At 44.2% G+C, this 15,829-nt stretch overlaps 1 protein-coding gene across 1 annotated transcript in view; it reads left to right on the top strand.

Annotated features, from left to right (window-relative positions):
- The window catches only part of EHD4 (EH domain containing 4), an 86,365-nt gene that overhangs the window by 22,621 nt on the left and 47,915 nt on the right, over positions 1-15,829 (top strand). Inside the window, exon 2 of the mRNA XM_082835365.1 lies at positions 8,660-8,836. Coding sequence (XP_082691491.1) covers positions 8,660-8,836 — 177 coding nt within the window. The remainder of the gene's footprint in view (positions 1-8,659; positions 8,837-15,829) is intronic.

Raw genomic sequence — 15,829 nt, 5'->3', positions numbered from 1 at the left:
TTTCTTCTGCATTATTCATTCTGCTATTCAATGCCTTTAGCTCAGCTTTCATCTCAGCAAATTAATTTTCTAATTTTTCTTGGCTCCTCCTTTTACTTTCTAGTTCCTTTTTACAGTAATCTGCATTTTTGTCGATAGCCTTTCTTAATTCCTTCAGTATTTTCATTGCTTCCTTTTTGAACTCAGTGTCTATTAGACTGAAAAGGTCTGTTTCATTGTTTGTTCCTTCAGGGAAATTCTCTTGGTCTTTTAACTGGGCGTGGTTCCTCTGCTTCTTCATTTTGCTTTTATTTCTCTTACTCTGTGAGTTTAGGAGAAACAATTATTTACCGTAGTCTTGGAGGGCTAGTTATATGAGGGAGCATCCCTGAATAGCTTGTGGGGGGTTTAATATATTTTTGCGCGAGGGCTGTTTTTGGTTTGGATGCTTGCTGTCTCTTTCTTCAGCATGTGCTGGCCATTTCCCCTTGATAGCAGGTGTGCAGGTGCGGGGCCTGCCCACGGAAGTATGCTGCTTTTGATTCCTGTAAACTTCCTCTCCCTTTGTTCTCCTTTCCTTCCTTTCCCTTTCTTCCACCCTCCTTCCAGAGCAGCTTGGAAGGTGGAGAGGAGCAGCTCCAGATGATGACATAGGTTAGACAGCACTGTGCCTTCAGCGTATCCCAGCCTGAAGTAGTTTAAATTCCACTCATAGCTGGAAAAATAGAGGTATGAAAGGCTTTACCCAGCAAGTTCCAAATACTTGGTCCAACAGGCCATTCCAGTTTTTCTTGGTGCACTCCCTTAGAGCAGTTACAAGGATGATGTCATCTGAACAAACAGTCCTGGTGATAATATGTCAATGATTTAACTAAGGGAAAACAAAAATGAAAAGAAAAGTTAGGTTTCACACTTAAGGAAGACATAGAGTTTTAAAATGCAAGTGAAGCTTGGCCTGACTTAGTTTTTCAATAACTCAAAGAAGATTAAATATTTAAAGTAATCTTGTAATAACTTTTAATGGAATATAATATGTAAAAATACTAGATCACTGTGCTGCACACCTGAAACTAATATAATGTTGTAAATCACTATAATTCAATAAAAATAAATAAATAAGCTAAAAACGTTTTAAAGTAGATGCTTCCTCAGAGATATTTATCTCAGCATTATTTATTTATTTGAAGTATAGTTGATGTAGAATGTTGTGTTAGTTTCTAGTGTACAGCAAAGTGATTCAGATATATATATATATATATATATATATATATATATATATATATATATATATAAACTCTTTTCCAGATTCTTTTCCATTATGGGTTAATACAAGATATCGACTGTAGTTCCCTGTGCTGTACTGTAGGTCCTTATCTATTTTATATATAGTACTGTGTATCTGTTAATCCCAGGCTCCCAATTTACCCTCCCCCCTGCCCTTTCCCCTTTGGTAACCATAAGTTTGTTTGCTATCAGCATTATTTTTAATAGCAAGAAACGGGAAGCTATTTCAATGCCCAACAGAAAGGAAATGGCAGGCTAAACTGATGCATACTCACCTCAGAATAGTATGCAGCCATTAAAACTTGTGTTTTCAAATAATTTTTAATTGTATGAGGAAAAACTAATGGTGAAAAGTCTAGATGCAAAATTGTTTAAATGCTTTGATCCCAATTTTATAAAGAAAAAATTATACCTGCAGAAAATGACTGGATGGAAGCATATCAAAATGTTCAAATTAGTCATTGTCCTGTATTAATGTGGTCCTGTGCAAGCTGCTTAACTTGTCATAAGTGCAGTTTTCTCTTCTATAAGCTAGGGATAAAAATACCTGCTCCAGCAACAGGGAGGGTGAAAGGATAAAGCCTATGTGTGAAATGCCTTATAAACTGTTGTTTGTAAGATTTATTATCTTTATTATTAGTATTTCATCATAATCTGTTGTTTGGTGGTGTCTACAAGCAGTGGTGGTAGTGGTGGTGGTGGTGGTACTCATTGCTAGGAAATAATGATATATTCTGGACCATTTTTATAAGACTTGTGATAATAAATGTTTGATTCTTCTGGCATTTCCATTTCTTGTTATTAAACATGAGGATAAACAAAAGAAACTGCTTTAAAAACATCATTTCCAGATTTAGGACAAATCAGAGTTGAAAGACTAACACTTTCTTTTCAGTCCCTTTCCTAGTGAAATGGTGGGTCAGGTATTATCAATCAAAAATACATTATGTAAAACCTTCCAACATATTATACATTGAAATGTATTTAAATTCATAGCCCTGGATTTAAAAATCAGGAAATAAAACTGTTTCTCTTGCTGAACTCAAAAGTTGTATACTTCAGATATTTTTTTCACAACTCTGTGGTTTAAAACCTTAGTAATGCTCAAAGGAACAAAATGACCGTTGGAGTTAAATGCTCTTTTAAAAAATGTCCCAAACCACAGCAATGAATTAAACCTCTAAACTCTCTGCACAGATGCCATCGTATGCACAAATATTTTAAAATCTCATTTAGCATTACACAAGCCATTTCTCTTTCTCATTTCTGGCTTGAGAATTGAAAAAATAATGCTCATAAAACACCCCAGATAGATGTGCCATATTGCTTTTTAGAGTGCTTACTTAATGATTGAATACCAACTAAAAAGTCTTAGATTTGTGTATTTGTTGTGATTCACAAAACCCATTCCTGTAAACACGCCTGTTGGAGGTTGATAGCCTCTTAAGCTCTGATTTAGGGCAGGTAGTGCTCTCACAGGACTAATAGAAATCCTAGGTTCTAATAAACGATTTAATCTATTCGAACCTTTGTTTTCTCATCTGTAAAATGGGGGGTAAAAATAGTACCTACCCCATAAGGAACTTAGGATTAAATAAGTTTATTCATATAAAGACTTTAGTACATAACAAGTTCTCAAACGTTAGGTATATTACTAAAATAATTAATGCCTTTTCCATTATTTCAAGCACAAGTGTGACAGACAAAACCCAGACAGAATGCATGGGTGAATACCCAGGGGAGACGAGGTTTGCAGCTGGAATTTTGGATGTCTATCATTGAGTAATGTGCCTCTTCTAGTTTGTTTGCTTGTTTTTTAGTTATTCTTAAGCTCGTCTTTGAGAGGATGGTGTTTGGGTATGTTGAGGGACTTTTCGTGGTCTTGAAGATTTTTGTTCTTCCCCTGTCACAAATGACAATTTTTTTTTCAGCATCTTTATTGGAGTATAATTGCTTTACAATGGTGTGTTAGTTTCTGCTGTATAACAAAGTGAATCAGCTATACATATACATATATCCCCATATCTCTTCCCTCTTGCGTCTCCCTCCCTCCAACCCTCCCTATCCCACCCCTCTAGGTGGTCACAGAGCACCGAGCTGATCTCCCTGTGCTATGCAGCTGCTTCCCACTAGCTCTCTATTTTACATTTGGTAGTGTATATATGTCCATGCCACTCTCTCACTTCGTCCCAGCTTACCCTTCCCCCTCCCCATGTCCTCAAGTCCATTCTCTACATCTACATCTTTATGCCTGTCCTGCCCCTAGATTCTTCAGAACCTTTTTTTTTTTTTTTTTAGATTCCATATATGTGTGTTAGCATATGGCATTTGTTTTTCTCTGTCTGACTTACTTCACTCTGTATGACAGACTCTAGGTCCATCCACCTCACTACAAATAACTCTATTTCGTTTCTTTGTATGGCTGGGTAATATTCCATTGTATGTATATGCCACATCTTTTTTATCCATTCATCTGTCGATGGACACTCAGGTTGCTTCCATGTCCTGGCTATTGTAAATAGAGCTGCAGTGAATACTGTGGTATATGTCTCTTTCTGAATTATGGCTTTCTCAGGGTATATGCCCAGTAGTGGGATTGCTGTGTCGTATGGTAGTTCTATTTTTAGTTTTTTAAGGAACCTCCATACTGTTCTCCGTAGTGGCTGTATCAATTTACATTCCCACCAACAGTGCAAGAGGGCTCCCTTTTCTCCACACCCTCTCCAGCATTTATTGTTTGTAGAGTTTTTGACAATGGCCATTCTGACTGGTGTGAGGTGATACCTCATTGTGGTTTTGATTTGCATTTCTCTAATGATTAGTGATGTTGAGCATCCTTTCATGTGTTTATGGGCAATCTGTGTATCTTCTTTGGAGAAATGTCTGGGTCTTCTGCCTATTTTTGGATTGGGTTGTTTGTTTTTTTGATATTGAGCTGCATGAGCTGCTTGTATATTTGGGAGATTAATCCTTTGTCAGTTGCTTCGTTTGCAAATATTTTCTCCCATTCTGAGGGTTGTCTTTTCGTCTTGTTTATGGTTTCCTTAGCTGTGCAAAAGCTTTTAAGTTTCATTAGGTCCCATCACAAATGACAATTTTTTCTATGAAGTCAAAAAGAAATTTTCTAACCTAAGCAGTGGAAGAAGAAAGACGCTGTCTACATATAGCCTTGCATGAAAGCAGCTCCTTGACCTGGGCTGAGCACAGCAGCCAGGGTGCCAGGAGCCACTTGGATGCAACCGAACCGTGGCCCTCAGCAGACAGGGACAAAGCAGTGTCAGGTCCCACCACCCCCTCTGTCCAGCTGCTTAGAGTCCAAATGTCTGCCCCTTTTTTCATTGATGACTTGGCTGGAGACTCTTGGGAGCAGTCGCCACTGGAGTTAGCAGCCCTCTCTGAGTACACAGGAAAAGGAGAGTGAGGTGGACCCGGGGACAAAACCCAGCCCAACGCACAGGATGCTCGTGCAGTGGGCTCGCTGACTCTGAACTGTAGGGGAGTCTTTCCTTGTTCCTTTGAATTCCTGTTACTGCAGATAACACCACAAAGTCTCTGGAACTTGTAGCTTTGGGAAAGCCTCTGAGGTGTCCAAAAAAAAAAAAAGTAGTATCACAGTTGATCAGTGTCATGCCTGTGGCTGGGTGGGTAACCCGTTTCGGTGCACCACACCTCAGGATCCACTCAGACTCTTCCTTTCAAGGTTGCTGGGTTTGAACCTCATCTCTTCATTCTCACTTTGTTCACATCAGATACTCTGGGTCCTGGCTGTTCTTAGTTCCCTCACCGCATGTGACACATGCCTGCCTGCCCAGGGGTGTGACTGAAGTATATCTGAGTTTCACAATCCCCCAGCGTCGCAATGCGTTTGTTTTCCGTTTGGGGAGGGTGTCTTTTTGGCTACTCCATGCAGCTTGTGGGATCTTAGTTCCCCGAACAGAGGCTGAACCTGGGCCCTGGCAGTGAAAGCGCTAAGTCCTAACCACTGGTCCGCCAGGCAAGTCCCTCAATCCCCCAATGTAAAGACTCTTCTGGGCAATCAGCTGAGAGTGTCATGTATTAACTCATGTATCTGACAGGTCCTACTCGGGGTCCCAGAAGCTGGGCGCTATGTGGGACCCCAAGGCTACGGGGCTGAGCCTGGTATAAAAGCAAAAGCCTCCGGCCAGGAGGAAGGAGCTCCGGGCTCCCAGTCCTGCATGGCCACTCATGAGTTTGACCAGCAACAAGCCCCTTTTTTGGCTATCTTGGCAAGCCAGCCATTGCTGTTAACGTTGACTCTATGGGAAAGTGCCTGTCAGGTTTCACACCAACATTTGGACCTAACCTTTTTGTGAGTCGTGCGCTGCAGGAAGCCTGGTGACATGGGCTGCTGACATCGGCACATCTCCCCAGTTGTCCCCCTTCCTCGGTGTCTCCCACAGGCCTCCTGGCACTGCCTCATCCAGGCGATGGGGTGTGGAAATCTAACTGCACGTGGGATGGGTGTGATCTGGACTTGACTTCTAGCTTTGCTGTTGAATGGTTTCAGACTTAAGATCTCAGAGTGGCTGTAAAACTTAAATTTCTAAATTCATATGTGTATGTGAAATCCACACATTCTGCATACGCTCTGTAAGTGCTGGAGTTTCACAGAATGTGCGATGCTCTCACTGTAGCTTTTATCAGTATTTCTAAGATTTGTGTGGAATTTCGTAAGAGATTATAAACATGAACCTTTCTGCTCCTAAGAATATTTACTAGTCTACTAGGTGCCTGAAAAAGTTTTGAGATTTTTAAAAAATTAAGTTTCAATATGTCTTGAAAAATAGCATCTTCTCTCCCCAGCTTTTCTCCAGAGAGAATGGGGAGAGCTGGCCCCTTGTTGGTAGGGCAGCCCAGGGACCATGCAGGAGGACGGTTTGGAGAGCTCTTTTCCCTCACTTTGGAGGAAATAATTGGGCCATAGTGCCTTATGGAGGCACCCTGAAACTCCCCTTGTGCGCCTCATCTCTGAACAAACTACCAGCTGAAGCCCAGGTTTAAACATATCTGGAGACAGAGCACAAGACCTAGAGTCTGACTGCCTGCATTCCATCTCCACTGAAACACTTACTGTGTGACCTTGGGCACGTTGCTTAGCCTCTCTGGTGCCTCAGTTTTCCCACCTGTAAAATGGGGGTAATGTTAGTATACACCAGGTAGATAGTGTGTACTACACCAGAGTATTGTACTACACCAGGTAAATAATGAGAACAGTTGACTTTTGAACAACACAGGTTAGGAGTGCCAACCCTCTGAGGAGTCAGAAATCCACATATAGCATATGATTAGCCCTCCGTACCCACGTTTCCTCTGTATCCTCAGTACTTCCACATCCACAGATTCAACCACCTGTGGACCATGTAGTACTGTAGTATTTACTACCAAAAAAAATCCACACGTAAGTGGACCTGTGCAGTTCAAACCCATGTTGTTTAAGGGTCGACTGTACTTGGTGAATGCTGGGTGCTGTTATCTGATTTTTTTCACATTTACTCTAAATTTAAGGGACATATTTAAATGCTGTGTCTATTCTGGTGCTCTACAAGTTCATAGACATGTAGAAACTTTAGATTTAAAAAATAAAAAGATCAAACGTTTCGAGTACAGCCTGCTAAGAGTGCTAAACCATTTCAGTTTTATTTACAGAGAAAAAAATGAGTCTAAAGGGTGGCTTAACTTCTTATTCTTAGAAAAATGGCAAAATGGTGTTGGATGGTTGGTAGTTCATTCTTTCCCTGTAACCCTGGAAATAAAATCATAGGTTCTGGGCTTCAATTGGATCAGTCAAGACATTTTAGAAACAAAAGAAATGGTTCAGGACCAAACAGACTGTAAGCTGCAGGAATGGGGAGCTGGAGGAAGTTGTGCATGTTTCTGCCCTGAGCCTCCTCCCAGGGTGAAGGATCATCTCCCTGGCAGGGCAGGGACAAGGCTCTGTCACCTCGAACAGGCATTCTCTTCCACCGCCCCCTCCCCCAGTTGCCGTTCACTGTCCCTGCCAAGTGTTCTCCGAAGGTGTTGGCGTTTCCACCTGTTGCTTGGTGATTAGTGAAAAGTATTCCAGAATACTCCCTCCTTATGTTCCCCGTGGTTGCAAAGGAAGGAGGGAGTTGTCTTTGCATCCCCCATCCCATTCCATCCATATAGGCATACGTATACCTAAGTGTGTCCCTACATCCTGGAAAGGAAATCTTGGTGGGGAGGAAGGGAGGGGCTCTGACTGGCTTCAGCTAAATGATGTGCTGGTGGAGGTAGGGGGGGAGCTATGTTAGGACACAGCCATTTCCCACAGAGAGCAGACTTTCCCCATAGCTCTACCTCTGGCTCCCTTGCCCCACGCCAGCCATGCCACTGAGCCAGTCCTATGCCCTGTAGCACATCAGTTGGTCTCCTCAGCCCCCTGGATGAACATGTTCAGTGACATCTGCTAGGGCCACTGTATGCAGGTTAAACTGCATGAGGGCACCTGGACAACGGGGCATATGGGGATAAAATCCAGCGAGAGTCCTGCTCACTAAGTTGTGAGCCCTGGCACAGGGCTGGGTCTGCCTAGAGGAAGGGGCATCTTTTTCCAATTTGCACAGAAAGCTAGGGATGACCCTGGTAATATCTAATCCGAGCCCTCCCCTTAGCAGTCTGCATCGCTGCTCAATTCTTTGGCAATCATCTTCCATGGTCATGACTTCCAGGATCCCAAGGGAGCTGTAAAATGCCCAAGGGAGGCTTTTGGGGCCACACTGACTGCCAGTGATCAGGAAGGAGATGGTTCATCATTTCATTCACTACACTGGGTGCCCTTTGTGGGCAGGCATAATGCTGGGTCCTGGGAATATACATCTGGCCATAGATATGGGCCTGCCTTCAAGGCCCACAAACAGAGAAGTGCAGCACCCACAGTGAGCACCACGATGGCCACAGGCTCAGGGTGCCTGGGGCCCACAGAGCAGGTGTCCCCAACATGCTAGAGGGACGGGGACGCTTCCCTAAAGGAGGTGGGCCTTGAGCAGGGTCTTCCAGGATGCATAGGAGCTGGCTGAGTACTCCTCTCTGGGGTAGTATCTATTGTGCCAATGGAACTGTGACCGGGGATGGCTGTGCTGAGCTAAGGGCCACTTTGAGAAGGCCCAGCAGGTCTGCAAGATGTCTGCCTCTTTCACTAGGCTCCTTACACTGGGGGAAAAAATAGGTCTGTAGATTCTAAGCTTTGAAAATTCATTATTAGCAAAAGAGTACAATGCCAGTCATTCTCTTTTTCTTGGGAGTTATGTTCTAGGTTTTCAAATGATTATGTTACAAATTGGTAGCCCCAGGAAGCTTTCTGGCCTCTTGCTTTGTGACCACATGCTAAGTTTCTTTTCTTTTCTCCCTCTCCCAGATACTTACTGGAGCAAGATTTCCCAGGCATGAGGATTGGTCCAGAGCCCACCACTGACTCCTTCATCGCCGTGATGTATGGGGAGACTGAGGGCAGCACCCCAGGGAACGCTTTAGTCGTGGACCCCAAAAAGCCATTTCGAAAGCTTAGTCGCTTTGGAAATGCTTTCCTCAATCGGTAAGGACCATTTGGTCAGGTTGTTTAAAACTGTTCTTGGAATTCTTGCCCATTACACGTACAGGTCCAAAACCAGAAGAACAGAGCACGTGTGTTCTGAAAGAGAGAAGTTACGAGAAAATTCACTATCATATTCAAATACTAGAAAAATTCTCTTAGGACGCGATCATTTATACTTACTCTGGGTGACTTCAGAGGGCAAAGCTAAGGCCCAGGTTTGGACATTATGAGGCCACACAGTATAAGGAACAAATTTCTAATAATTTGAGCCTCACAGAAATAGATCAAGTTGCCTTGTGAGGTAGTGAGCTCCCTGTGGCTGGCAATGCTACACAGTAGCTGGATGACCGCACCTCAGGCATCGTGTGCTGGGGCCTCCTGCACAGAGAGCTGAACCCAGAGGACCACTGAAGTTCTTCTGACACCCAGACTTAGTCTTGGTTTTTCCAGGACTGGTCACCCCACCTCCGTGGCTGTCCCTTTTGCTTCTCAGTCCCATGCTTTGAGCTGCTTCCTCATGCATTAGAGCAAGGCAGGGGAGATAGAGTCAGAATACACAAAACGTTAATTTTGTTGCATAGTCATTATTTCACAGATGTGAAGTTGTAGGATAGCTGAGGTTCTGTCTTGATTGGAGATGTGTATTATTTGTACTACCTTTCACCAGAGTTCCCAATGACACAGTGGGGTACAGGACAGAGGACAAGCTAGCAGGTTGTCCTGGATGCAGCTCTGCACTTTCAGGCACCACCTGCTCTTACCTCCCCTTCCCTCTTCTTCTTTGACACTCCTAGCCTATTTTTTTAGAATTAACTAATTAATTTATTTGTTTATTTTTGGCTGCGTTGGGTCTTCGTTGCTGTGCGCGGGCTTTTTCTAGTTGTGGCGAGCGGGGGCTATTCTTCGTTGCGGTGTGCGGGCTTTTCATTGTGGTGGCTTCTCTTGTTGCGGAGCACAGGCTCTAGGCGCGTGGGCTTCAGTAGTTGTGGCACGCAGCCTCAGTAGTTGTGGCTCGCGGGCTCTAGAGCGCAGGCTCAGTAGTTGTGGCGCATAGGCTTAGTTGCTCCGCGGCATGTGGGATCTTCCCAGACCAGGGCTCGAACCTTTGTCCCCTGCGTGGGCTGGTGGATTCTTAACCACTGCACCACCAGCGAAGCCCCTAGCCTGTATTTTAAAATGCTTTTCTCTTTCTTCTTTCTTGTGTTCCCCTCACCCCTCCCTTCCCCTCTTGTAGGAGTCTACCTCTTTAGACTGGTTGGTTGCGGGGAGTGGGCTATGGGAATGCAGAGCCAGGGAGGGGTCCTCCAAACCCCTTTAGGGAGGCATGGAACTAGAGCTGACAGATAAGAGACTTGAACTGCACTTCTACTTTTTAGATTAAAAAAAAAAAGGAACAGATCCTCCCCGCTGACTGCTGTCTTGCCAGAGGCTGAGGTGCCTGATCGCACAACTCCAGGGTGCGCCATTCACAAGGACTGTGGAATGAATGACGTGCCCAGGTGCTGTGCAGTGGCTCTTGCCAAGAGTGGCCCAGGCGACCTCCACAGGAGCCTCTCTAGGGATCTGTACTCTCCTCTAAGAGCTTGTTTATGCTCCCAGAGCAAATCAAAGAAGGCATCCAAGGGGCACCAAGGGAACTTGGCCGCGGGATAAATAGAAATGTACAGATGATGTAGATGGAGTCGCAGAGAAATTCCATCTTGTTGCTGGTGGTGATTGGCAGAATACTGTCCAGATGACTTTTTCCACCTGCAGAGTCTCTCCTCTAGCAGAAGTCCTCCTCAACTCCGGGGCAGCCTTTGTTGGCACCAGCGTGCCTCCTTGTAAGAGAAATAAGGGTTGAGCCCAGGAGGGAGAACACCAGAGGGTCTCTCAGGACAAATGGACCACAGCTGAGGGGAAGTGGAACAAGAAGCTCCCCCCAGCAGGGCCCCCCAGGAGCCGTGGTCCTAGGGCAGGCAACAGCCAGGCTTCCTGTCCCAAGACTGGCCCTGGAAGGTTCCGGAGGCCCTGGAAAGTGCAGGGCACAGGATCCTTCTCCATGAAAGGCTGCCTGGAGTCCCTCAATTTCATTACCACTGTCCTTAGTCTTACTTTCTTTTTGCCTAACAAAGGCTCAGAAAAGAAATAAGCTGCCACCTTTTTCGAATTCCCATGTTATCAAGTCTGTATTCACAAGGGAAACACTAGAGAGAGTGGCTACTGGCTTCTTTTATTTTGACAGATGATTTACTTCCCTAACAAATTTATTTTTTCTTAAATCCCAAGCATACAGCAGATGAGAGTGGAAAAGAAGCATTCAGGAAAGACTTTGTTTTTTGGGGTTTTTTTTTTTTTTGATGTGGACCATTTTTTAAGTCTTTATTGAATTTGTTACAATACTGCTTCTGTATTATGTTTTAGTTTTTTGGTCATGGAGGCTTGTAGGATCTTAACTCCCAGACCAGGGATTGAACCCACGCCCCCTGCATTGGAAGGCAAAGTCTTAACCACTGGACTGCCAGGGAAGTCCCTCAGGAAAGATTTTGAATGGCAAGGTTCTTTATCTCAGAATTTAAAACCTGCTGAAAATAACCCATGCTTTATATAATCGTGTTAATTGAATTCAGAATACATAGAAAAGTAATAGCAAATATTTATATGGCATTTACTGTGTGTCTAAACTTTACTTGTAAATTAGCTCTAAATTCTCACAAAAACCCTGTGACATAGGTGCTACTATTATCCCCAACGTAGAGAGGAGGAATTGATGCAGAGAGAGGTTCATTTAACTTCCACAGGGCCACTCGGCTGATAAATGGCAGTGCTGGGATTGGAACCCAGGCCATCTGGCTAGAGTCCTGCTAGTGACTGCTGTACTGAGCTAGACTGAGAATCACTGCCTCCTGCCCTCTATCTAACATTTAAGGCTGTCCTCAATCTAGCCCGCTAACAATGATGATGAAGATGATAATGATTATGTCCTAAATTATAGATTAATAATTTCACATACACCCTCTTTTCAGGGCTAATAAGACAGATGACACTAGGGCCATTTTACAGATGAGAAAACTGAGAGCAAAGAAGTAAAATGACTTGCCCAAGAAGATGCAGAGACAGGGCTAGAATTCAGGCTCCCTCTTCCCTTTTACCTATTGCCCTGCACCTCATGAAGCACCAACAAAGAAGAGTTCCTATCCTTCTAGCCACCTGGTGGCCATGTATAGCCGAAACTCACATGTCAGGGATGTACCACCTGGAAACTGATAGCATACTTAAGAGTAAACAGCCTGCTTAAGTTGTATCTACACGGCAGTGCTGCCGTTTCACCCGGCACTAGCACAAGGAAGAGGGTCAGTTAGCGTGGGGTGCTCAAATGTGCGTATGTAATTATAGCATCCCTGTGGGAACAGCAGCAGGCTTAGCTCTAAAGGCAGGCAAACTTCTTTCTACACAGCATACTTTCTGGGAATTAGGTCAAAATACAATACTTAGTAGGGAGGAGAACTGGTTGTCTGCTGTGGAGAACTTCCACCCCCCACCATACTGAGCAACCACCTGTCCCCCCTACCCGTACGGGATAGGTCTCATTATTCTGGCCCTCCCGTTACAGGGTGTGGGCTTGGGCATCTACCCCGCACTGGGGAGTCTTTAAAAGAGTCTAGTACTTGGCAAGATGGTACCAGCCTCGAAGCATTAAACAAACCAGTGGAGCTTAAGCCTCCATCTCTAAGGCTGGTTTCTAAGAAGGCAACGGGAGGTTTACAGTGCACTTCTGAGGAACGAAGACAAATTCCCAAAAAGACAGCTTTGAATGATAGAAATTCCACACCTGAACAATAGAAAAAGAAGAGGAGTTGAGTCTGGAACAAAGAGTTCTATGGAAAATAATGCGACATTCTGAGACTCCACCGTGCTGCTCTACTCTCTAGAGGAATTCCACAGGCAAGCCTGTCTCGGAGTTGCTCTGTGGGAATGTGGTTATTGAGGTTCCAAAGTCTGTTGGCAGAAGGCAGTTCCACCTCACAGAGGGGAGGGACAACCCAGCAGCACACTGATGGCACAAGCCCTGGGGGACAGCAGCGTGTTTTGGTCAGTTCAAGAAATGTCAGGAGTTGGCCTCTGACACTTCCCCCTGCAGCCTGCATTTGGATCGCATGTTAAATTTTTCCCTCAATCTACTTTTCTGAAAATAGTAATCTTTTTTTTATTTAATCCAGATAGCTACAGACATCATTTTCAGTTTAGGATCTACAATTTAGGATTAAATTGTAGACTTCCACAGAAGAAATTATTAATCTCATTTACTTCTCTGTTTCTCTTTGAGAAATAACTTTAATTGCTGGCCCTAGGGCTTGAAATTTTGAAACTTCCTTTTGAGCTGAAGGAATCTAAACAGTACTTCCAATGCTCCTGTCATTTTAGCCAGGCCTGATGGTGGTGATGGTGTGATTAAAAAACAAACCAATAAAAAAACCAACACAAAAAAACTCCACTGTCTTAAATTTGCATAATGATTTAGCAATAATAGAATATATATATGTATTTTTGGACTTATCGTTACCTCTGTGTTTGTAACTGAATGAGGCTTCATTCAATAGACTTTTTTTGGACTGTGAATATTACATAGTCACTTAGTACCATTGGGATTTTTTAAAGAACTGATTTAATACAAGTAAACAGCATCGGTCCACACACATGCTGGCTCCACCAGATAATTTAGCCGCAGAAATTAAGGAAAATAGGCTCTTGCCAAGAATCACTCTTGATTCACTAGCAAAACTAATTTTTTCTTTTCAAACATGAGAGATTAACTGGTTAGGGGTAGAGGGTGTTTTGTTTTGGGTTTTGTGGTGTGCTTATCCGTAATAAACTCCCTGAAGCCCTTCCCGTTAATCTTTAACCTCAGGATTTGTGGTGGCTCCTGGATCATCAAGCCATTGTTCTTTGTTGGCAGCTGCCTGCACAGCCCTGGTCCTGACATCCCAGAAAACCAGCTTTTTCCCCTGTGGTGGTTGGGAGAGGGAGGCTTGATTGAGATAAGTCTGTGTTCAGGTCGAACTGCATGGAATTGCCAATATTCAACCATCTTTTTGCTTGTAAAAGTGGTAGTTCCATAAGACTCAGTCTAAGGGGTAACCATGGGCTTTTCATAGTCTGGATGTGAAATTAAATTCCTCATAGGCAGTAGAAGTTTAGATCAGGTCTTTGTGGTAGGACCATGTAATAATAATTGGTTATTACAGGTTAGTTGTCAAAGTCTTTTTGCATGTTGGGTGCTATTCACCCTGCCAGTTTAGGAAGTCGTGTAATCTCTCTGATCTTACTCTTATCAGTAAAGTGAACTGGGGCAAAAACAGCTCCATACTCTCTTCCATTGTAAGCTTAGGTTTATTTGAACCTAAAGACAACCTGGGAGTCCTCAGGCTGGTAGGATTGCTCAGAGACTTGACCAAGGCCAAGAGGCGAGTGAGAAGGAAGACGGCCAAGAACCAGATCTTCTGCTTCCCGGTCACTGCTCCACCCTCCACCAATGGATTGAGAGCAGGTCACACAAAGGGGCCTCTTTGGTGGGGAATTCCAGGGCTATGGCATGTCACTCCTTTATTTTAGGATGTTGCCTTCTGTTGATAAAGATAAACAGCGGTGATTCAAATGCATGAAATGGCAGTAGCAGCCTAACGGTTAAGAGCCGGACTGGGGTCAGAACTGCCAGGTTCGCATCCCAGCTCCATCACCTACCAGCTATGTGACTTGGCAAGTTATGGCATGTGACCCTTCTGTGCCCTTGTTGGGGAGGAAGAGATTTTCCTCCACCCTTCTGGGTTCTTCTGGCTGGTCCAAGAGTTAAGTTGACATGAGACAGATTACCAGGAGAAAATCAAACAAAAATTTAATTATGTGTATACATGGGAGAGATCCAGGAAAACCGAGTAACTAACTCCCCCAGATGGCTGAAGCCCTCACCTTAAATACCATCTTCAGTTAAAGGCAAAAGAGGATGTTGGGGGTAGTGGTTTGGAACCTGTAAGGGGAAGAAGGCATTTGACATGGAGCTGGAAAATAATGTTTGATAAACAAATGTTCGCTGGGCCATGCAGAGACAATGGGACACAGAGAGGAGTGTTAACAAATGGACTTTGCAAGGTTCCCCCCATATACTCAGCTAGTTCATACTGTGTTTATCTCTGGTGACAGCTCCCTTCCTGGAACAGGTCCTCTGTCTACATTCCTTAGGCAGTGAGAGAGGAGGTCAAAGATTCTTCCTGAGTCTTTCTGGGCCTTAAAAATAATCAGCCTAAATTAATCCTCATGCCAAGGAGACACATTTTCGGGGTGGCCAGATTTGCTCCCCTCCACCCCAGTCTCATCCTTTGTAGCATGGAGGCACACAGCCCCACTGCTGAAGGTTGTGGCCATGATTGAGTGCGTTAATGGAAAGTGCTTAGGACAGTGCCTGGCACCCAGTAAGTGGTCAGTGGATGCTTGTGTCATTTGATCATTGCTGCAGCTACTGGGTATCACTGCACTGGAAATCACATCACTATTAAGCTACTGCCTGGCTCTTTTAAAATGTTGATCATTGAATTGGAATGTTAGTGTTTGGAGGTGATTTTAGGAACTGAAGTCCCCTTACCTCCTTGTCTTACTGTGCCGCAGGACTTCTAGCCACCGGCCTGAGACCTTATAGCCCAGACCATTCCTTTTCTCACCCCCTCTCTGCTACCCCTAAGCCTTCCTTGGTTGTGGGGTGACGGGGAATTCGGGTCCAATGTAGGGTTCGATCCCCTCCTCCTCTCCTTTTATAAAAATAAAATATATCAAGCCAGCCCTGGGTGAGGGACATATTTCATAAAGCTTACGTGAGGCTCCTGGGCTTAACAGGCACGTGTGCGTATTTCACGTGAAATGTAGAAGGCAAGGCACGGGTACACTTTGTGCTTGTTAGTCCCTCTGAAAGAAGTAGGAAATCCATCTTGGGACAGCAAATCTGTGCTTGGAAACATTGCAGCA

The sequence above is a fragment of the Leucopleurus acutus genome (assembly GCF_964270905.1).
Source record: "Leucopleurus acutus genome assembly, chromosome: 1".
Taxonomy (NCBI): Eukaryota; Metazoa; Chordata; class Mammalia; order Artiodactyla; family Delphinidae; genus Leucopleurus; species Leucopleurus acutus.
The sequence above is the reverse complement of the archived record's forward strand: the minus strand, read 5'-3'. Positions and strand labels throughout refer to the sequence as shown.